The 24,013-nt window shown below is 39.9% G+C and overlaps 1 protein-coding gene across 7 annotated transcripts in view; it reads left to right on the forward strand.

Moving 5' to 3' along the window:
• Positions 1 to 24,013, forward strand: part of Ralgapb (Ral GTPase activating protein non-catalytic subunit beta) — an 89,632-nt gene that overhangs the window by 18,226 nt on the left and 47,393 nt on the right. For 3 of the 7 annotated variants that reach the window (XM_006235416.5, XM_006235418.5, XM_063284185.1), the window contains exons 4-16: positions 2,132 to 2,295; positions 4,498 to 4,684; positions 7,760 to 7,891; positions 11,039 to 11,217; positions 12,512 to 12,660; positions 12,773 to 12,989; positions 15,085 to 15,120; positions 16,341 to 16,542; positions 18,731 to 18,898; positions 19,306 to 19,420; positions 20,209 to 20,356; positions 21,883 to 21,947; positions 23,621 to 23,750. In XM_006235416.5, coding sequence (XP_006235478.2) covers positions 2,132 to 2,295; positions 4,498 to 4,684; positions 7,760 to 7,891; positions 11,039 to 11,217; positions 12,512 to 12,660; positions 12,773 to 12,989; positions 15,085 to 15,120; positions 16,341 to 16,542; positions 18,731 to 18,898; positions 19,306 to 19,420; positions 20,209 to 20,356; positions 21,883 to 21,947; positions 23,621 to 23,750 — 1,892 coding nt within the window. Of the gene's footprint in view, positions 1 to 2,099; positions 2,296 to 4,497; positions 4,685 to 7,759; positions 7,892 to 11,038; positions 11,218 to 12,511; positions 12,661 to 12,772; positions 12,990 to 15,084; positions 15,121 to 16,340; positions 16,543 to 18,730; positions 18,899 to 19,305; positions 19,421 to 20,208; positions 20,357 to 21,882; positions 21,948 to 23,620; positions 23,751 to 24,013 lie in introns of all 7 variants that reach the window. The other 4 variants (XM_006235420.5, XM_006235421.5, NM_001271210.2 and 1 more) reach the window with 3 other exon arrangements.

Here is a 24,013-nt window from a genome sequence, read left to right on the forward strand (position 1 = left end):
CAGGAAAGCAGACATTACATTCCTACTACTAAATTAAGAAATAAGAATTTACTTACAAAGGCAGCTGGGGAGATGACTCAGCAGTTAAGAGCACTGGCTGATTTTCCCACAGGACCTGGGTTTGATTACCAGCACTTCATATGGTGGCTCACAACTATCTATATAACTCTAGTCCAAAGTATATCATGTGTTTTTCTGGAATCCATGGGCAAGGCACACACTTGGAACATAGACATACCTGCAGGCAGGATGCCAACATAAAAATTAAACAAACAAATAAACGAACAAATAGAGTGTTACTAAGGCAGGTGCTAGTCAAGTTCTCACAGGTTTACTAGTGCCCATTCTGAGGTTTTTCTGAAAACCACAGTCACTTTTGAGATGGAAGAAAATCTCATTTATTTTTTATATAAAGACTACCCTATTTCTTCTAGTTTTAGGAACTTGAATTCCGTTCTTGAATTTAGGCTTTTTGAGTGAGGCTAAGGAACCAGAGGATACCTGGAAAGAGTTGCCACTGTGGGGAGCATGCACTGTAATAGCCACCTCAAAAGAATGTCAGCTCCAGAGCTGATTTCATATATATACAGTTCTTTTTTCTTTGCTCTTCCTCGAGTAAGGCAGAACAGGCACATGCTTGAGCTGTGTGGCATTTTATGGATGGGCTTCAGCTCTAGATGGATGCAGGATGGACACCCCCCCTCCCTGTGTATGTCGTCCTGATCCATGCACACATGTAAATGTGCCCACATGCAGAGGTCAGAGGAGGAAATTGGGTGTCTTCCTCTATTGCTTTCTGCTTCACTCCCTTGAGACAGGGCTTTTTGTTGAACCAGAAGCTTGCCATTTCAGCTAAGCTGCCTGGGAGTTGAGCTTTTAGAACCCACCCAGCTCTACCCTACGATGCTGGGCTACAGGTACACACAGCCATGCCCAGCTTTTCTTTTCTTTCTTTTTTTTTTTTTTTTTGGTTCTTTTTTTTTTTTCGGAGTTGGGGACGAACCCAGGGCCTTGCGCTTCCTAGGCAAGCGCTCTACCACTGAGCTAAATCCCCAACCCCATGCCCAGCTTTTCATGTGAGTGCTAGGGATTTGAACTTAGGCCTTACATGTTTGTACAGCGAATGATCTAATCTATTAAGCCATTTCTCTGGCCCAGTTCTGACTTCTTGCGGGAACATTTAGTTGGTTGTGTGATTTGTCTGTAACTTTAGGGTAAGGTCCAGCTTTCTGGGTCATGACCCAGGTTTGAGGAGTGGAAATTCTAGGAGTAGATGATTTGCTGATATTACTTAAAATTCTCCAGCTTTTCATGTCAAGTCACAATTTATAGAAATTTGTCTTTATATTTTCTATCAGTATTGTGTTCGGTTTCTCATGGGAAATCTGGAGCCCATCTGACTAGTCGTTAAAACTGTCCTTTAAATTCTCAGGTTGTGCATCTTGGAAAGAGAGACAAGGGCTAGGTCCTGGATCTCTGGCTTTTTCTTCTACCCCTATTTTATTGAGTAGTCTTCTCTTAAGGAGCAAACATGTCTAAAGAGAATTTTGCAACTGTTGTTTGAGGAGTCCTTGGAGCCCTTTGGAATGCCTGTGTTTTTATTAGAGCAGTAGTAGCAGGTACTCCTCTCTGAGGAGATGTTCACATGCTCTTCCAAGTTTGGATTCACCATTGGGCCTCTAAACAGAGGATACCTTTGGGGTGACTGTGAATACTGTAAACACTTAATTCTTGTGAATGTATGTTTCAGAAAATTGAAAAAGAATATAAGGGCCTTTTCTGCTCCAGGGTGAAGAGCAGACGTGACTAGGCATGTACTCATGTATCGGGAACTGGTTGAATATCTGCTATTATATGTGGGACACATTTCAGAAAGGAAATCCAGAAGTGAAGTCTGCATTCTAGCTCTTCTGTTTCCTCACAGAAGATAATTTTTCACAGAAGAGGTGGATGGATATCTCAGGGTGCTGAACTAAGTAGTGGGGGAAATTAGCTGTAAAGTGGGTTTTGCTGTCCACTGGTGCTTAGGCAGTGTCACTGGACCACTGTTCTGCTTCAGTAAGTTTCCTGTTCTTTGGCTGTTGCTGTCTCTCTTCCAGGCCTGTCAGTGATATCTGTCTGTCTTCTTCAGACAGGAACAGGGCTCCAGTCAGATCCGACTGTGCTTACAAGTTCTGAGAGCCATTCAGAAACTGGCCCGTGAGTCATCCATCATGGCTCGAGAAACCTGGGAAGTCTTACTGTTGTTCCTTCTACAAATTAATGACATACTTCTGGCCCCACCAACTGTTCAAGGTTTGTTGATGAATTTTACCCATATATTTCTGATCTCCAAATACAGTTTACATTTAAATTTAGTGAATGATAGACTCTGGAAATTTAAAGTTCAGTAAGAATGTTGAGGGGTTGGGGATTTAGCTCAGTGGTAGAGCGCTTGCCTAGGAAGCGCAAGGCCCTGGGTTCGGTCCCCAGCTCCAAAAAAAAGAACCAAAAAAAAAAGAATGTTGAACAAACCAAAGTTAGCAAGTTTTAGGCTGGAAAGATACAATATGGGTTGGGGGCAGTGGCGCTGCCCTTTAATACCAGAGCTCAGGAGGTTCAAGACCTGCCTGTCTACAGAGTGAGTTCCAGGCCAGCTAGGGTGACATAGTAAGACTGCCTTAAAAAGAGGTTGGGGGTTGTGTATGTGTGTATGTTCGTGTGTCTTAAGTTATTTTACCTTTGGTGATTATTTTTGCTAACGTAGAAAAGTTAACTGTGAGCTTTTCCACCCATGCCCCACTTCCCAAGTAAGTTCTTGGAGGCTTATTTATTTATGACTTAATCTTTAGGCCATAAGCTTTGGCTTGTTCCCCACCTAGCTTATAACCTATTAAACCATTTATATTAGTCTCTATCTGTTACAAGACTCGTTACCTCCCCCCAGTTTCATGCTCAGAGTCTGGGTGATAAATCTCCCTCGCCTGACTATCTCAGAGTTTCTCCCCCCCCCCCCATCTATCTATCTCTGGTTGTCTCACCTTCTAATCCTCCGCTCATTAGATTTTTATTGATAGGTGATGCTTCTGCACAGTACATAAGAGATTGTCCCTACAGAGAAGAAACTTGTAATTAAGCATGTTGGAGAAGGATAGGAACAATAGTTTGTTTTGTGCAGTAGTATAGAACCTGTCTAGGAAGCATCAAATGCTAAATTAGACTCTATGGATAGTGTTCTGAATGGCAAAGTTGTTGTCAAAGTAGAGTCTCTAAAAACTGGATAGTGATGATATCTTGCTCTTGGAAACAACCCAGGGCCTTGCCCTTGGTAGGCAAACACTTAACCGAGACTGGGCTCCACCTCCAGCCCAGAAAACATCTTGTTTGGCAAATAAAACCTCCAAAGTCTTACGGTGTTTGATTTGGAAGTATGACATTCATTAGCAGCCCATAAAGAGCCTATATCTTTGTACAGTTTTACAGTGTATTTCAGAAGCCCGGCTTTGTACGTTAAAGCAGAGTATACATGAAGTATAAGTTGATAGTTGAGTCCCGGGGTTTGTTCTTATTTTCTATGTATTCTAGCATGCTTGTGTTGTCAGATAGATGCAATGCCCAAGGAAATGCCTGGAAGGAATCATGGAATTGTAATGTGGGAAAGGACCTGTGATAGGAATACAGCCTGGTGCTGACAATAGCTTGCACAGTCAAAGCACTTGACACATTGGTTCTCTGTTATTGGTTCCCCATGCTCGTGACTGATCTCAGCAGTCTGAATCTGGCAACCTCCCCCCCACCCCCCCACCCCCAGGCTCTTTATTATTGGACCTTTGATTTTGCTTATTTGATGTGCACATTTCAATTACTTTCCCTTCTAGTCCCAACTCTTATTTTCTTGAGCTGTGCATGTTCACTGCCCCTTCTGGTTTTGATTACACCAGACCAGACCAGACCAGACCAGACCAGACCAGACCAGACCAGTACTTTGACTAGAAGGATAACTTTGCCTTCTGTTTAAGGTTTGGGGCCTTACCTGGTACTAGTTCTTAGCTTTCTCTAAGTCCTTCTCCACTGAAGGGCAGCTTTAAGCACCTGAAGCATTTTGTGGCAGACTTTGGAGTCAGGAAGACCTGGGTATTTGTTCTGAGTTCTTTTTTATTAGCTAAGTAGAGTGGAAACATACTGACATTGGAAGTTCAGGGTTACCCTTTACAACTTAACTTCCAGGTTAACTTGAGTTACTTGGCAGGACAGTGTCTTTAAACAAAAACCTAATAGGTATTTATGAATATCTGTTCTGCAGAAATAAATGAGGATTATGTGGCACAGAAGTTGATTTATAGTGGTCACTCATTGTTGGCCTCCATCTTTTTCTTTCTTCCTGGTTGTCCCTAGCTAGAACCTGTACTAAATCTGTACTAAAACTGAGCAAGGCAGTTTGAAAATTTTCCAAAAGTGATTCTTGATGTTCTCTATGGTTCAATAAGTGTGCCAAAGTTAATTCTTTTCATTGCCTAGGTGGCATTGCTGAGAATCTAGCGGAGAAGCTGATTGGTGTTCTCTTTGAAGTTTGGTTACTAGCTTGTACCCGGTGCTTCCCAACACCTCCTTATTGGAAGACAGCCAAGGAGATGGTGGCTAACTGGAGGCACCACCCTGCAGTGGTGGAGCAGTGGAGCAAGGTCATCTGTGCACTGACCTCCAGGTAAGTCATTGACTTCCTCATCCATCTGACAGTGGGGCACCTCTAGTCTGGTTCTGTTTTTATGGGCTTCATGGAATATATTTGAAAAGTCTGGATCCATCGTTATTGTTCTTTATGGGCTGTGCCAGTTTAAAAGAAGCAAAGTCAGGGAGATGGTTCATGGTAGAGGTACAAGTTTGGGATAGTATTATTTACCTGTGTTTTTCGTTTGATGTTCAATTCATGTATTAATTTGTAAATAATTCTTGAGGTTGCATCTTAGTAACTTTATAGTCTTAAATTATTTAATAATTTTTATTTTGATAAAATATACTTTAGAAAAAATTTTGAAGGAATACTTTCTACAGTTTTATATATATTATGATTGTTTTATTAAAATAAGATCCCTAGATACAAAGTAATTGAGTCAAATGGCTTTGAAAAGTCTCAATACATATAGAATATTACTGTTAGGTAAATAAGTTGTTGAATTCAGTTAGCTGTTATGGTACATCATAAAAATGCACTGTATTCTAAATATACATACTAAATTCTGAACTTCATGTAAAGTTGTTATAAATAAATTATACCTTAGTTTTATTGAAGGATTTACAGTGGTGCCACTTTTTTAAAAAAAATAATAGGAAGTTGGGTGTAGTGGTACACACCTTTAATTCCAGAGTTCAGGAGGAGGGAGTAGGCAGAACTCTGAGTTTGAGGCCAGCCTGGTGTATGTAGTGAGATTATTGCCAGCCTGGTTTCATACTGAGTTCCATGCCAGCCAGCCAGAGCTACATGTTAAGACTGCCTCAAAATGGGTTGGGGATTTGGCTCAGTGGTAGAGCGCCTGCCTAGCAAGCTCAAGGCCCTGGGTTCGGTCCCCAGCTCCGAAAAAAAAAAAGACTGCCTCAAAACAAACACAAAAATTAAAACCATCCAACCAAACAAAACAACAGAAAAGAAACAATGTATATGTAACAAAATACATAACTTATTACTTGCAAGATATATAAATAAGCTAACATAATTAGTTTGAATATTTTTACAAAACTTTTTTAAAAAATCTGGAAATCCCTTGCAGTTTATTGTTTTTGCAAATCAGAGTTTTCATATAGCTTCTTTTTTACTTAGGTAAGGTGTTGCAGGATGTTTGATCACACTGTGAACTCTGAGACTGTGTTGTTTACTGGAAAAACCTGTTACTAGGGCTGGAGAGATGGCTCAGTGGTTAAGAGCACTGCCTGCTCTTCCAGAGGTCCTGAGTTCAAATCCCAGCAACCACATGGTGGCTCACAACCATCTGTAATGAGATCCGATCCCCTCTTCTGGTGTGTCTGAAGACAGCAACATTATACTCATATACATTAAAAATAAATAAGAAATAAATCTTTAAAAAAAAACAAAAAAAAAAACAAAAATAAAAACCTGTTACTAGTTGTGGTGAGGCTCAGCTTTAGCACACACCTTTAATTCCTCTGACTGGAATACAGACATGTCCTTAGTATGCGCCTTTAATCCAAATAGTGAAAGTAGTTAGTGTGTAGAAAGAAGCACCCGTGTTTGCAAGTGATGTTTAATTGTGTGGCAGACAAAGTGATGAATCAGAGAAAGATTTGACAGACTAGGATATGTCCAGTTCTCATGAGAATAGAGAAAAAAGAGAGGCTACTTAAGAGAGAGCAGCGTGGAGAGAGGAGACAGTTTTACAGGGACAGTTGTTTAGAGGCAGGTAGCAGAGAGAGAGAGAGAACAAGCTAGTCACAGGTGAAGACAGAACAAGCCAGAGAGTGAGAATGAGCCAGATTAGAATATATTGCCAAGGATAGGATGATGACAAGTAGAATGATTCAGTGAGAAACAGAGAAGCCAGATTGAGCTATGTAATAGTAAATAATTAAAAAATGGTATAGGGCACCATCTCATGCTAGCGCTGGCACCAGCGGGCCACATGGCCCCAGCAGTCTCATTCAGCCAGCCAGACTCAGCAGACCCTCTGGCCCAGAGCTCTCAAATCATCTCCATCAGACTTGCTAAGTTCCCTTGGGAGGTTGCTTCCACACCAGCCCCATAGTCATAATTCCCAGTATGTTGGTAAAAACAAAACTCTAGAAGCTTGTAATTTATCAATCATATTTATATCAGTAAATTCTCACTCCACAAAATGTCCACACAATAAGCTCAGAGCCAATTGATATTGATATAAACTGCCTACTCAGAAAAGACAAATTATCCTATAATAATCCTTCCCTTATAAGCTATTTATACCTCTTATAGGATTAGGGTGGGGTCATCCTCCTCCACCTTCTCTTCCCCTCTTCCTCTTCCTCCTCTTCTTCCTCCTCTTCTCTTCTTCCTCCTCCTTCTTCCTCTCTCTCTCTCTCTCTCTCTCTCTCTCTCCCTCTCTTTTCCTCCCTCTCGCTTCCCCTCTCTGTCTTCCCCTCTCTCACTCTCTTCCCCTCTCTCCCCTCTCCAAAACTCTGTGCCTGCCTTACTTTGTCACTGCCCAATCACAGGCCTTGCCTTATCTTGCGCCTGCCCTCATCTGCATATAGACATCAATCCACAGAACCAGTCCAGACTGCAGGTGACTTTTAAGCCAAAACAACTGAGTTGACCATCCAGAATTCAAGAAGGAGTGACCTTATTCAGTAGTAAGTCTTGGAGGCCGAAAACATTCTAGACCTAGATAAGATTGTTCAGAAGCTGCAAGCTTCTAGGACTAGGCCTCAGTAAAAAGACTGAGTGATATGCCTTAGAGATGATAATTAGAGCAGGAGAACGAAAGTTACTTTTCCGTTAAAGCATGTGTAATCTATTTTCTTAAATAACGCTTGAATGTATGTTTAGTTTGTTAATAATGGACTTGGTAGGTAGACCTGGTGGTAAAGACTAATCTTTATTAGTCAGGAGAAACAGAAGTTCATAGCCACCCTCTGCAACTTAGATCTTTTTTCAGAATAAAAAGTTAAAATGGACTGGGATATATCTCACTGTCTTGAATGTGTGAGGCCTAGGTGCAGCCCTCAATACCATCAAAAGAGAAGACAACCTGAAAGAAAGAAGTGAACTTAGTGGTGTGTGGTGTTTGCTTTCCAGATTGCTCCGCTTTACATACGGTCCTTCATTTCCTCCATTTAAAGTTCCCGATGAAGATGCCAACCTGATCCCTCCAGAAATGGACAATGAGTGTATTGCACAAACATGGTTTCGATTTTTACACATGCTAAGGTATTGTCATTTTATTCATGGCAAGCACCATACTCTGTTTCTGCTGGAATGCAGCATGTGTGCTAAGCACAGTCCACTGGAAGGTGCTGAATTTGAACAGCATGCGCGTCTGCATCGTGCACCTCCTGTTCTCTCCATTCCAGGATGCTCCAGTTGTCCTCAGCTGGTTTGGCCATCCTTTCTAAGAACTTGTTTTCTTGCTTGTTACTGTATCTTTGATGATGTGATCTCTCCCAGGACTTTGTCATATTCTTTGGGGATTTGAGCTCCTTTCTCTGTCATCAGTCTACTAGCCATTTCATTGGCTCAATAAAATGAAATTTTTAGAAAAGGAACCCCTACAAAATATAAGAAATGGTTCTCAGGATCTACTTTTAAAATTAAAAAGAATTATTTTTATGTATGTGTATGTGTATCTCTGGGTGTGAGTGGATGCTGTGCATTTGGGTGCCCTTAAGTGGCAAAAGAGAGCATCATATCCACGAGATTGGAATTAAAGGAGGTTGTGAATCACTGGATGTGGATGTTGGGATTCTGTATTCTGGAAGAGCAGGGTGCACTCTTAACCACTTAGTTATCTCTCCAGCTCCATTTAGACATTTTTTTTTTTTAAAGATTTATTTATTTATTATATATAAGTACACTGTAGCTGTCTTCAGATACACCAGAAGAGGGCATCGGATCTCTTTACAGATGGTTGTGAGCCACCATGTGGTTGCTGGGAATTGAACTCATGACCTCTGGAAGAGCAGTCGGGTGCTCTTAACCGCTGAGCCATCTCTCCAGCCCCATTTAGACATTTTTATTTGGTGCTAGAAAGTGCATTTGAATTTAAGCATGTAGTTTACCACTTAGACATACTCTCCTCCTTTAATGGTTTATTATTTGAGACAAAGCTTTGCCATGTAGCTCAGACTAGCCTTGAACCTACTGTCTTAGTTTCCTTAGTACTGGAATTGAGCCATTGTGCTCAGTTACCCCAAAGTCCCTCTTTTAAGAGTCTTACATAGCTGACAAATGTTTTTTTTCACAAAATTTGCATATTTTTTATATCATTATTTGTAAGTATTGCTAAGATAGTGGGAATCTTTGTTATTCCTATATTCTTATATGAGGCGGGAAGATCACAAGTTTAAGCCCAGTATGGGCTGTGTAATAAGTTTCATGCTAGTCTATAACCTCAGTGTAAGACTTTTGTTTACAAAATTTTTTTTAAATTAAAATATTGTTGCCTAATGTTTTCATTTTTTCATTCCTAATTAATCTCTTAGGCTTTAATCTTTGTTCTTGGGATAATAATGGTGTTAGTCAGAGTTTGTTAAATTATAAATACTAGAAACCTGACTAAGCAAATGTGTGCTCTATGTGTGTGCTCTGTGTGTGTGTGTGTGTGCTCTGTGTGTGTGCTCTGTGTATGTGTGTGTGCTCTGTGTGTGTGTGTGTGCGCGCATACCAAGACCCACACACACACACCCCTGCCTCCCACCTCCCCCCACACACACTATTGCCACCAGTGTGAGGGAGGTTACAGTGAATCCATGGAGAACCCTCATTAAACTTTAAGAAGCAGTTGGGGAAAGATCAAGCCTTGAATTGTTGTTGAACCAAGAACACTTGATCTTCCCTAGCTCAGCTCCTTCCTTCTCTTGTACATACATACTATCTCTCTGGTAGACTGTTTCCTGTTTCTTATTTCCTTTCAGGACTTTCAGGACTGTGTGATTTAGTGGCATGAACAGCTGTGAACAACATTGGCTCTTTTAAGTTACTGGGGCTTTCCCTCAAAAGAGATATATTAGGCCAAATAATTTTTGTTAATTAGGCTAAAATGGTTATGGATTTTCTCACAGAAATTTGTATGGATTCTTTTTGGATAAATTTTATGTTTTTATTTAAGTGAGCTGTGGGTGGGTCAGAAGCAGGACTATGAGGATTACTCAGAAGGGGCAACTCTGTCCATTGGCAAATTTCCTGGGAAGAGAGCTGAATGTGATGTGTAATATAAACAGAATCTGGTCTAGTATGGTAGCTTCATCTTTTTTCCTGGAAAACAACAAGGCTCCCATTGATTTTTTTTTTTTTTTTTTTGACTAATGCTAGTCTCAAATGTTGTCCTTGTACTTGTTGGTAAGTCTGTACATAGATAAATGTTTATATTAAAATTTTCTTCATGAAACTCTTGTTAACTTTATTTTTCTATTTTTTGGTTCCAAACATTAAAAAAATTTTTTTATTCTTTTCCTCCTCCTCCTTTTATTGGGGGTGGGGTGGGACTGGGTTTCTCTGTGTAACAGCTTTGTAAACCAGGTTGGCCTGAACTCATTGAGATTTGCCTGTCTCTTCCTCCTGAGAACTGGGATTTAAAGGCATAAGCCATGATGCTGGGTGAAAATATTCTTTAAAAATCAAACTTTTAGTCTAGCTTGATTCTCATTCTATGAGGAAAGTAGGTTTTTTTGTCTTTGTTTTTGTTTTTTTGTTTTTTGTTTTCTTTGTTTTGTTTTTCAAAGAAGAGAAGAAGAGCAGTCTGGGTATGATGGCTCCCACCTTTAACCCAGCACTTGGGAAGAGGAGGCAGGGGAGGCAGAGTCTAGGAGGCAGGCAGAATTGGATATCTATGAGTTCTAGGCCAGCATGGTCTGCATAGCCAGTTCCAGACTAGCCTGGGCTACGTAATGAGACCCTGTCTCAACAAACACAAACAAAAAAAAACATAGTATTAAATTCTCAAAAGAATTAATCAAACCATTATTAAAAAGGCAAATGAACAAATAAACATGCAGGCCTATAGAGAAACATCCATGTTTGAGTCCCTAGTTTATCAAATAAAGTCATTCTCCTCCACATTAAAGACACAGGCACAAGCAGTCCTATTCTTTTTCGTTGTTGCTTTGTTTGTTTGTTTGTTTGTTTTTGAGACAGTGTCTCTCTAGATACTCTCAGTTGTCTGGAATTAACTCACTGTGGAGACCAGACTGGCCTGAAAGTCAGAGGGATCTGCCTGCCTCTGCCCATTGAAAGATGGGACTGAAGGAAGGTGTGTGCTACCATCAGGGATAGTCCTAATTCTTAAATTGCATTTCATGAATTTTTGTATTGCTATAGACATCTCTAAGTGTATAATCAATTCTTTTTCCTTTTCAATAGTAATCCTGTGGATTTGAGTAACCCAGCCGTTATAAGCTCAACCCCCAAGTTTCAGGAACAGTTCTTGAATGTGAGCGGGATGCCACAGGAGCTCAGCCAGTATCCCTGCCTTAAACATCTGCCTCAGATATTCTTCCGTGCCATGCGTGGAATCAGCTGTTTGGTGGATGCATTCTTAGGTGAATTTTGTGTATGTTTCTTAGATGTTTGAAGAGCTGTGGGTAGATAGTCTATAGTTTAATGCTGGAGCCTCATAGGGAAGCCCAGAGAAAGGAACAAACTTGGTAGCCTATGGAAAATTATTTTCAGCAAATAGTGATAGCTAGAATGTTACTGTCTTTCTGTAAATCAAACAAAAATACCAGGAAAAAGGCAGTAACCTAGTAGATAGATGGAGACATTTTACACATAATTTGTGAAACAGATTGCAAATTGTAAAACTCATTCCAAAAGTTACCCATGAAATTAGTTTAAATTGCTCTAGCAACTGTTTTCATGGATATCATTGGTAAACTGTACCTTTTTAGTTTTTCATATGTAATATACATGAAAAGTCAAAATATTTTTAATCTCTTAAAGAAGAGTGATATTTAATAGCTGTTATTTTCTAAAATAATTGTTATGTATATGTGTTAAATGTATCACACAATTGTATGTTTTTCCTCTGTCACAAATTTGTTTTTTGGATGGTGGATAAGTACATAAAAATATATTTGATAGTGAAAATGAAAAATAGAGTGAGAGGCTGAATGGTCATTGAAATGTACAGACTTTAGTTTCTGGGTAATTCTTAGGTTTTGCTTGTTTTGTTTTGTTTTTGTTGTTTAAGTTTCTCTATGTAGCCCTGGCTGTCCTGGAACTCACTCTGTAGACCAGGCTGACCTTTAACTCACAGAGATCTGCCTGCCTCTGCCTCCTGAGTGCTAGGATTAAAAGCATGGGCCACCACCACCCCATGGTGTGTGTTGTCATAGTGTGTTTATTTGCCAGTTTTTAAATGATAAAGTTTATTAAAACGTTTAAAAAATAGGAAAACAAGTTAATAGAGTTGTTCTGATTAGATTGCTGCCACACAACTGTCTTGAGTTCTTCATGGTTAATCATTTGTTTTCACAGGCCAGACAGTTGGCTACTCCATTAATTTCCTGTCAGGGATCAAGACCCTTCTATGGCTGTCCATTTTGTTTTGCACTGCCTTATACATATATAGGGTTCTAGCAGCTTTGTCCAGGAGTCAGGAAGGACTGGGAAGCCCGCTTGTCTTTTGTAAGGTTTCTTGGGAGGTGTATCCAGTCGTAGTCTGCTTCTCTAAGCTTAGAACATGGCCACACCTTGTTACAAGGGAAGCTTGAAAACAGACATTTCTTCTGGCTTCCTATCCAACTGAAATAGGTTCTGTTACTTAGGAAGAAAGGCTAAGTGGATCATGGGGCAGCTTTGTTTTTCTTAAACAAAACTTTTGTTTTTTAAAAGGCATTTCTCGACCTCGATCAGACAGTGCTCCCCCAACACCCGTGAATAGATTAAGTATGCCCCAGAGTGCTGCTGTGAACACCACACCACCACATAACCGGAGGCACCGGGCTGTTACTGTGAACAAGGCCACAATGAAGACAAGTACAGTAAGAGCACTCAGCATTGTTGTTTTGCTTTATGGGGGTTAACTTTTAAAATCTTACAACTTTAACTTTCTCTAACTTTTCATGTCTGTGGACACTTGTATTTTTCTGGTAGGTTACTACTGCTCACACCTCTAAAGTCCAACACCAGGCATCTTCCACTTCTCCTCTGTCAAGTCCAAATCAGACTAGTTCAGAACCCAGGCCTCTGCCTGCCCCTCGAAGACCAAAGGTTAACAGCATCTTGAATCTCTTTGGATCGTGGTTATTTGACGCAGCATTTGTTCATTGTAAACTCCATAATGGAATAAACAGAGACAGCAGCATGACTGGTAAATATGCCCAGGAACATGTACTCATTACCCCTTTTCTGTTTCTTTCTTTTTAATCTTTCCTACCTGCAAGATTAATACAGATCTTGAAAAGCACCCTGTTTCTAACCAAGCAATATGTTGTGCTTAACCCCTTCCAGCTGAACTAGTAGAATTGTGTTAAGATTTCTTATCTATCCTTTCAATGTGTATTTTATGAAGCTTGGCCCTTTGTCTGGTGGTATTAGGGACACTTCAGGTTAGCCACTTTCTGTTGAATCAAATTCTGTTTTGTAGGTGACCTGGAAATTCTCTTTATGTCAGCCAGGATGATAATAGATATATGAATAATTAATGATTTTGAGTGAAAATTTACTCATTGAAATGTTTTCTTAGGTTTTTCGCAGCCATTTAATCATCGGTACATGTGAATATCAGGAATATTCTGCTTGCTTCATGGTAGACTTTAACATTTCAGGTTTTAGTTTAGAGAAAATATGATCTGCCTTGTAGCTCCGTAAGACTTGTAAAACATTAACAAGCCAACCCCAGTATCTTTATTAGAGTTTACTATAGAATGAAACTGTCTAAATGAAATTGAATTTGTCATCTTACCAGTATGCTTGTGCCAGATGGATGGTGAGGTAGTGCAGGATGTTTTGATTGGTTATCATCTGTCCTGCGCAGTTGAATGATAATAATGGCTGGCATTTATTGAGTTACTGTTAGTATGTGCCAGGTATCATGTTTTTGTATTAATGAGTGTATTAGTTGTTTTCTGAAAAGTACTATTCTACAGGCACTGGAGACAGACTGAGGTAAAAAGATGTCTGATAGTATTACTTTCTGATAGTTTTATTTTCCAGGAAGAGTGTTGAATCCAGAGATAAAGTCAACAATGTTCATAAGGAATTCTTTTTTTTCTCAGAAGCTCATTTACACCTGGGTGTATGCCTATGAATAGTTTATAAGTGTAATTATTTTGGATGTTCTTATGAATCTTTTAAATGACTTAGAAAAGATTTTTAAGTATGAAGATGTTATGGGATATGAGGCTGCATGAGTGAGTTAGAAATTCTTTTGCTTGCTTTAGTTTGTTCAAATTCAGTCACTTTATATTTTACCATTTCCTCATTATAGTTTTATACATGAGCTTGAGTAAGTGAAGATTTTAAAAACCATTCATGGGTATATTTTCACTATGTTATGTGCCATGTATTTGAGTTTTTTGAACCATGTTTATTAATTTATATGCTTTTGTCCAGAGTCAGTCAGCCATTTATTTATTTATTTTGATAAGGTATAATTCTTGCAACATAAACTAACTGTTGAGAGGCTGTTGGCCTTGACATCTTTGAATCTAGCATGGCTTAGTCTGCTGCTTTGTGGAAGGCTTGTATAATGAGAATCTAGAGCTTTCTCTCTGGAGAGTTTGTAACAGCTTGGCTCACTGCACTAGAAAACAACCAGAGTTCCAGTGACAAATGAGCAGCACAGCACTTCCTTCATTCTTACCCTTCTGCTTGCTTCCGAGATGAGAGATGTTCCTCCTGGCTGTGTCCAGAGGTGCTAAAGGCTGTTACATTACCCAGGAGATTCGAGGTGTCCGCATAGTCAAAGTGGACTTAGAGTGCTCTCGGGTGCCTCCAGAAGTCTTGGATGGGAGGTGCAGGCTGGGGTGTCACGTTTTCTAAGTACTGGCTGCCATCAAGGGATTCTGCCATGCGGTTCACCTTTAACTCAACTATTTGCTTCTTTGAATTGTTAGCTTTCAGTTTACCTCATGCACTGTGCTTTGTAAAAGTGACATTGAGCTGGGAAGGGTTAATAAACTAAAAACCTTAATGCACGTTATGGCCAGTTCAAAACCTCAATTCTTTGTAGCTGTGTAATTTTCTTTGTTCATTGTTTTGCATGATACAAAAATCATAATTTCGGACCTGAATGCACAATTTCCTATGTTTTTGAATTAGCTTGTGGTATCGTAAAGCTTTAAATCTAACTTTGAAAAAGCTAAAAAGCTTCTTAATTTATTGTAAATTTCACCATCTTTAAAGTATTTTTATAATTACTGCTGTCCTTTGATTTGTTTCCATTTATTTCTATTATCTTGCAGCATCTTTTATCCAAATTCTTCTTTCTTATAAATCTTGTAAGTAGGAACCAGAAGCTTCTCCTTAATTGCAGTCATGTTTTTATTTTTTTCCATAATTCCATTAAAATTTTTGATTGTCATTGTCTATTGTAGTTTTTGCACTTGGGAAGAAAACTATTTTTTCTGTGTTTTGAATGGGGAAGATTGTTGGCAAAAGCAAATTAATCTGCCTGAATCAATCCCATTATTTCTGTATACTAGTCTGGTCATGTCATGAATTCCAGGACTTTGCACTAACTGTGTTTTGGCTTTTTTTTTTTTTTTTAATTTTTTTTTTTTTAGCTTTAAGCTTATTTTTATACAGATTTAGTGTTTGATTTGTATGCATTCTGCATGGAGTGTTTTCCAAATGTATTACTGCTGGATAGCTTATTCAGGACTAAAATGGCTCATGGGAAGTTGCATAAAGATTTATGCTTGACTCTGCATCTATTAAGCCTTCTATCATTACAATACAATTTAAATATTTTATGTAGAGTAATAAAAGATTTCAGAGTGATCTGTGTGCTATGAAATCTTTTGTTAAAAGCAACTTTCGAAGGGCTTCTGTTTTGTTGACAGCGAATGACCATGATAATCCTCCTTATCAACCCAATTTTCTGATTTATCAACCTCAAGTTTGCTGCTGTCTGTGGTTGTTAAAATTCATTCTCATTTGCTTGGTCGGGCAGCTCTTTGGTGTGTGTTTTGGAGCTGGGTGGGGTGTGGGAGTGCCCTCTTTGCCTTCCTTACTCAGTTCTTATCCTACCCTGTCATGTCATAAAGTACTCAGACTGGCATGCACTTGTCCCCTTAATTACTTTGTCCATTTGGATTAATTGTATAAATTTTGATTGCTACTTTTCTTCATGGGTAAGCATCATTCTCTAGAAGGAGGAAAAAAAAACCAGAAAATAAATAATAGAAAAGGCAAATTCTGTATATATCTGTATGCAGATGTATACAATTATAGTCCTCTGACCAGAGATTCAATGAAAAAAATAATTTTTGTAGAATCTGTTGACGATGTTATTGTAAATTAATTGCTATCTATTTCAAAGAAGATATCAGAGAGCCCTTTAAAAATAAATTACGATATAGTTGCTAAACAAAAGCATTATTGGATTCTATTGAAGTAGTTATGTAATGAAACCAGTATTTGATCTTTGTGTCCAGGGTCCCATGAGCCTATTTGGCACTTTGATAAAAGTAATAAAATGCTCCTTTTTTCTCCCCAGCCATTGCAACACAAGCTAGCATGGAGTTTCGACGGAAGGGTTCCCAAATGTCAACAGACACCATGGTTTCCAATCCTGTGTTTGATGCAAGTGAATTTCCTGATAACTATGAAGCAGGAAGAGCTGAGGCTTGTGGGACATTATGTAGAATTTTTTGTAGCAAGAAGACTGGAGAAGAGATTCTGCCAGCTTATTTATCCAGGTTTTAGAATTTTGTTGTTAATTTTTGCATTTATATCAGTTGATGGTGAAATACTATTGTGGCATGGCTTGGTAAGCTAAATCAATAAGCCACTGTTGGTCTGAAATGCTTGCCAGTGTCTTTATGTGATTGAAATCTGCTTGAATTCTTTTACCTGCTTCATCAGATCTGGTAAAGACTTAAGGTTCTATTCTAGAGCTATTGTTATTCTATCATTTGTAAGTTCTGGAGAGATTTGGAAGTACCACAATAATTCGTTAATAGATTTTTGAGACAATGTTAGGTTCTGTGTGCAGTCCAGAAATAAATCAGCTGTGAATTTTACTCCCAAGGAGTTTAATGACTGTGGTGAATAGATTGACCAAAATCACAGTGGTTCAATAGGAAGCGAAAGTTGGCAGGAGAGAGACATGATGGTTTTGAATGTTTGAAGGGAACAGCAGCCCGTACTTAGCCTACAGGGTTCGGGAAAGAGTTGTGGTATGTTATTAGATGTGTATACTGGATTTAGAAAGATGGGTAGGTAGTGTTCAGACTGTTGGAAGGTTGGATAGGAGTATCTTTTCCAAACCTCTGGCTTCCACCATCTGTAATTGCCTCTGCCATCCATCCAGCTGCTCAGACCACAACCTAGGCATTGTTTGCCTCTCCTCTTTCATCATGGGTTGATTATTCAACTCCTGCCTTGTAGCACTTAGCTCTCCTATTTGTCTCTTCACTCTGCTCTTACCATGACATTTCAGATGTGTTATGCTTTGGAAATTTATAATTCTTGGTTCTGCTTTGCTCCTCTTCACTGCTTGCTTGCGTGGTTGCTAAGGTGGGGTTACAATCGAGTAGAACACTGAGATACCTATATTGCTAGGTGTTTTGGAAAGAGGGAGCCAAGTCTGAGACACAAGTCATAGGAAAACATGGTATATACGAGTCAGAACAGTTCTAACCATAGGCTCTTATCTTTAAATCTGGTTTAAGTCAAAGTGAATAAATGATGAGTTGCTAGTGATACTTAATAAAGTTTAAGGTCAAGCAATACAGTAAGGCATAAAAAGTAGGAATCAGGAACTGGAAAGTGTTCACGGACCAGAACAACTCTCCTGCTTCCTGGGCCTCTGTCTCCAAGAACTGCTTCATTCTTCTCTGCAGATCATTTTCCTTCTACTTCAGTGCTTCTAAGCTCCTAATTGTCATAGCCTTTGTCTAGAAGTCCAGTGGGGTAAGTTAGCATCTCTGAAATGTGAGAGTCTTGGGAAAGAAGATCTGATTAACTAGGTGTCTGCCTCCCCTCTAGCTACACATAGCTGTGAAAGAAGGTCTCTGAGGGAGACCTCGGGCTGGCGAGTTATTTCAAATTGTATCAGCAGTTGGAAGGGAAAAGGTTATGGACGTGAGCTTTCTATCTAGTTCAGAAGACTGGGGGAGGGGTCATCTGACAAGCTCACAGCTTTGTGAGAGGACAAATGATGTATTTAAGTTTCAGTCTAGCATTTCAAGGACGTGTGGGCTATTTATTGAGAACTGCGTATTACATGCCCATTTAATTAAGTTCTGGATACGGAAGATGATTGAAATGAGTTGACTAGGCACTAGTGAGTGAGGAGATTTGCAAAGAAGGAAGAAGTGTCCTGTGCTGAGAAGAGTGGAGCAGTGTGCTTGCTCTTGAGTAGCCAGGCTGCGGGATGCTTAGTGACGTGGTTATAGTTGGAGGGTGTAGGAAAGGAAGACATGTTCAGGCAGATTCCTCAAGGGAATCTTAGTGTGATCTTCATACTATGACGAGCAGAGTTGCCTGGGGCTCCTTTCTCTCTAACCACTCAGAAGCAGTGAAGGAAGGGAAAAGATACAGACTCACTCCTGTTTCTTAGGATTGTGAATGCTACAACAATTTACTACTTTAGAATTTGACTCCACCAGTTAATTCCACTAGATAAATACCCAGACTTTGTTTTGGTGTGGGTATCTCATTTGTAGGCGCCTGTAATTTGATGTACAGAGTTAAAACTTTTTTAGAGGGTATAGTGGTCATGGGTTGTATGATTTGAGTTGCTAACTCCTAGTAGTTCCTTAGAGTCTGGAAACTAGAGTGCAGAGGGGACAGGGGCTTTTCAGATAACTGTGTAGAAAATGATAATAATTTGGAAACATTTGATCAGCAGTTTGTTTAAATTTTTTTTTCTTGCTTTCCTAGATTTTACATGCTTTTAATTCAAGGTTTGCAGATAAATGATTATGTATGCCATCCTGTCTTGGCCAGCGTTATTCTAAACTCCCCTCCTTTGTTCTGCTGTGACTTGAAAGGGATTGATGTTGTGGTTCCTTACTTTATTTCAGCTCTTGAAACCATTTTGCCTGACAGGTAAGTTGTCATTCTCTACTACTGTGTCAGTTGTCTAGCCCTTCCTCCAGTTTGCTAGTTTATCCTCTCTAGCTGTTTTCACAGCCCAGTGGGACCTAGGCTGCATTAAATTGAGTACAGAGCATTCACACACTCTCAGTCCCTGGGTACCTTCATCTCTCATATGCCCATGGGCTTACTGGATCCTTTCTGGCTTGGATCAGACCTGAAATCCTACTGTTATAAAGTATGCCTTAGATTTTCAGCTAATTCTAGCTTTAATTCAGTAAGTGTGTAACATAGCAGTTCTCATATATACAGTGCTTGGATTGTGGGAAAATGGTTATAGCATAGTATATGCTAAAGTAGCTAAAAATACTCTTTAGTTGAAAAATGCTAATAGTTTTTAAAAATTTTTTTTTTGGCAGAGAACTCTCAAAATTCAAAAGCTATGTAAATCCAACAGAATTGAGAAGATCATCCATTAATATCCTGCTTTCTTTGTTGCCCCTCCCTCATCATTTTGGCACAGTCAGATCTGAGGTAATGTTTCTTTAATTACTTCTTTTTCTGTCTCCTCCCCCTGACTGCCCCCTCCCCCCTTCATGATGCATGGTCTTGCTAGGTAGCTCAGTTTGTTGCAAACTTAAAACCCTTCTGTCTCAGCATCCTGCCAGGCATCATCATTAACATTCTTTTGTATTCTGTATTCTGGTTTTGTATGTTAATTTAAGTAAAACTGCACTTTTAACAAAATGGAGCGGAGCTTTTAAAAAGTGGTTTTCTAGCCCTGCATAGTTACACAAGCCTTTAATTCCAGCACTTGAAGGCAGAGGCAGGTGGAGCCTTTGTGAGTTTGAGGCTTTCCAGGGCTATATAGTGAGACCCTGTCTCAACATTAAGTAAATAAACAAATATTTAAAAATATACAATATCAACCAACCAGACACCCCAGCGCTCCCAGGGACTAAACCACCAACCAAAGAGTACACATGTGGTTCCAGCCACATATGTAGCAGATGGCGGCTTTGTCGGTCATCAGTGGGAGGAGAGGCCCTTGGTCCTGGGAAGGCTTGATGCCCCAGTGTAGGGGAATGCCAGGGTAGGGAGGCAGGAGGGAGTGGGTGGGTAGGTGGGGGAGCAGAGGGAGGGGGGATGAGATATGGGGTTTGCAGAGGGGAAACCAGGAAAGGGTATAACATTTGAAATGTAAATAAAGAAAATATCCCAAAAAAAAAAAAAAAAAGACAACCCCTCCCATTTATGTCATGGCTTACTGTTCATGTGTTATAGACTAATAATGTTAAATATTCTTTCTTTTTTTTCTCCAGGTGGTCCTAGAAGGAAAGTTTAGTAATGATGACAGCTCTTCTTATGATAAACCTATAACTTTTCTGTCCCTGAAGCTGAGACTTGTGAATATACTAATAGGTGCCTTGCAAACAGAAACGGACCCTAACAACACCCAAATGATACTAGGTTTGTGTCCAGACAGTTTTGTTTTGTGTTTTGGTAAGTGAAACCCAGGTACTAATGATCCTAGGCATGCTGTGGAGACAGGTGAGAGGAGCCAAGCCTAATGCCACTGTTACTATTCTGATTCAGAAGTGGAGGTGTCTTGGTTTTGTATTTTTGCTTTTTATAGAAGAAAATTTAAGGGGATCTGGCAAGATAATTCAGTGGTTAAAGATGCCTGCCACCAAGATGACACGGACCTGAATTTGATCCACAGGTCCCACAGGGTGAGAGGAGAGAACTGGGTCTTTTTAGCTGTCCTTTGACCTCCACACACATGCCATGGCATGCATGTAGCCTTTCTCTCCCCAAAGAGGCAAGTAAGCAAACAAATGTAGTAAACCATTTTTTTTTTTTTTTGTTCTTTTTTTCGGAGCTGGGGACCGAACCCAGGGCCTTGCGCTTCCTAGGCAAGCGCTCAACCACTGAGCCAAATCCCCAACCCGTAAACCATTTTTTTATTAAGAGTTAAGGCGATGAGGGTGAGCGTTTAGTCGTCTTGGTTATGCTTTTTTTCCCTCCCCTGTCCCGGCGTTTTTCCCTCTCTGCCCCTTTCCTTTCAGTACTGTACTGAGTGCTTGGGAGGTATGGCATGTTAATCAGTGAGAAGGTGGACTCCGTAGTAAATAAATGGTAAGTTGTCAGTTTGACAAGGAGCTGCAGGAACAGGGGATAACACACCTTTTCACGTTACTGTTGGTATGGCTATAGAAACAGAAAAAAGGTAAGAAAAACTAGAAGCGAGAGAATTCAGTTGTTTAAATTCTGTACTTGGGAATTGCACACAGTTTTACATGTTAGAAAAATATTTTAAACCAGAGAGAAAAACCAATAATGTTCACATGGAGGGATTGTCAGAAATAAAAGAATGCAAAAAGTTTAGTCCAGTCCAGGGGTTGGAGGGGTAGGATGGGTTGGTTGTGGGGGTAGGGGAACCATGGAGGCGGGCAGCAAGAAGTTCATTGGGTTAAGAGTGCTCACTGGGCTAAAGGTGCTTGCCTTATAAAACTAATGACCTGAGTTCCATACCTGGACCCTAACTTGGAAGGAGAGAACTGATTCCTGCACATTGTCCATGTACATATGCTGTGGCATGCACTTGTGTGCAACCAACCCTATCCCTATAAATGAAAGTATAAAAACTTGGAAGGCATATCAGAATATGGGGTTTTCTAAAGCATTGTTTGTTTTAACCTATCAACGTATTTATTTGTAATCTTTAGAGAATTTCAGGAATGCTTTACCAAAATTTCCCATTTCTTTCTTTTTTAGAGGGTGGGGAGGAGACACAGTATCTTGTCTATGTAACCCTGTACTTGCCTTGTAACCAAGGTGGCTTCGGCTGATAGCAGTTCTTCTGCCTCAGGCCTCTGAATGCCAGGGTTATGAGTCTGACCAATCCTGGCTCCGAATTGTACTCTCTGCCCTGTCTGAGCCATCGCACTGTAATTATATATCATGCCACTGCTTTGTTTCTTTTGCTGTTGCAGGGGCAATGTTAAATATTGTTCAAGATTCTGCACTTTTAGAAGCCCTTGGTTGCCAAATGGAAATGGTAAGAAGCTAACATAGTCTGTCATAGAATATCTGCTTCTGATTTATGTAAATTATATCCAGCAGTGCTGCAACCGAACCTAGAGCCTCAGTGCAAGCTGAACAAGCTGTCTGCCACCGAGCCGTGTCCTCAGCCCTTCGTCTTTAATTTTTGAAGCAGTGTCTCATGTAGCCCAGGCTAGTCTCAAACTGTGTATGAGGCTGAAGATAACCTTAAACTCTTGATCTTCCTGCCTCCACAGGTTTGCACTGTCACCCCTGGTTTTAAAGCCAATTTGTTTGCTTATACATTTCAGCTCATAGACTTAAAGGATCCTATTTTCAAACATCACATATATTGAGATTTTTCTTATTAGATCCTTGAGAAATCCTACATGAGAGAAACACCAGTTGGGATTATTTTGAAGTACCAGTCAACTAGTGTGAATATTCTAGGAAAGGCCTTTTTAGTTTCTGTTATTCCTAACAGATAGAGACTACCGGTAAGATGTGCTGTCCTGTTTGTTGTTCCTGTAGACTCTTTAGAAAGCTCCCAGATATGGACAGTATCCCCAAAGATACATGTTATACTTGTGGTACAGACTGGGCTATGGGGGAAATAATAAGGTATAATGTGTTAGCTGCTCTGGATACAAGTTCTGTATATGGGGAAGCGTACAAGGGTCTTTAACCAATGGGTTTATGTGCTCCTGGGTGTGTGGGAATTTAGTAATACTAATTATAGTATTTTATTGTTTGTACTTTGTCATGCAGCTACATTTAAAAGTTGCTCTTTTATGTGTGTTTATACCCAAATGGATGTGGCTTTTCATGTGTGTATAGATACATGCGTGGGTATGCGCTTGCTCGCTCATGTGTGTGTGTGTGTGTGTGTGTGTGTGTGTGTGTGTGTGTGTGTGTGTGTGTTAGGGTATGGGTGGGTGTGAGCATGGAGGTAAGAGGATATTACTTTGCCCTATTACCTAGAGACAACATCTTTTAATGAGCATGGAGCTAGACTGGCAGCCAGCAAGCCCAGCGGTGCGTCTGTTTAGACCCTCGCTCCCAGCACTGTTGTTTTAGGCATGTGGGTGGCCATGCTCAGCTTTAAGTATGTGTTAGGGATTTGCACTGAGGTTCTACTGTTGTGTAGTAAGTGTTCTTACCCATAGCCATCTCCCTAGGTCTTGCCTCCTCCTGGCATTTTTTTTATTTAAAGTAGGTTCTGGGGATCAAACTCAGGTCCTCATTGTGAGTGGCAAATATTTGTTGAGCTCATTTCCCAGGCCCATGTAGTCTTCATTTGAAGATTATATTCCTGTTCTGAAGTCTTGCTGTGACTGCACTTTAAGGTATTTTCCTTAGTGACTCGAAGTTATTATTAGTTAGAGAACTCTCGCATATGTAAAGGGTTCTAAGGTGACTCTTTGAAAACCAGCACAGGAGACCTCAGTATGGGTATTTATTTATAGTTATCAAACCCTGTGTATTCACAGTGATTTGAATCCCTTGTCTGTGTATCTGTGTATCATCAGTGCTAGTTAGCCTGTTAACTGTTTCAGTACTGGGGATGAACCTAGGGCCTCCTGCATGTGAGGCAAGTGCTGTACTCCTGAGCCACAGCCCCAACTCTTAACAGACTTGAATAATTACTTTTGATGCCTGTAAACTGTTCATCTTGGTTCATCTGTCCAGGGTGGTGGAGAAAACAACCTGAAGAGTCACAGTCGCACCAACAGTGGCATTAGTTCAGCAAGTGGAGGAAGCACAGAGCCTACAACCCCTGATAGTGAGAGACCTGCTCAAGCTCTCCTGAGGGATTATGGTAAGCTGTGCTTAAAACAGTCTGTTAGCACTTACACGTGTGTTAATTCTCAGAGTTAGGCAGACTAAATCAGGTAGGCAAAACTAAAACTTTTCAAGAATTGAAAACAAAAATAAAAATTCTGTCTACTTAGGTTTAGGTATAATAGAAGATGTTAGTCAAAAAGAACTAAGGAAAAAGTATTTACATGATTCTTTTTTTGTAGATCCGTTTTGTAATTTGTTAGATCTTACAGATGTTTATGATGAAAGGTCTGTGTTCTG

The sequence above is a fragment of the Rattus norvegicus genome, chromosome 3, assembly GCF_036323735.1.
Source record: "Rattus norvegicus strain BN/NHsdMcwi chromosome 3, GRCr8, whole genome shotgun sequence".
Taxonomy (NCBI): domain Eukaryota; kingdom Metazoa; phylum Chordata; class Mammalia; order Rodentia; family Muridae; genus Rattus; species Rattus norvegicus.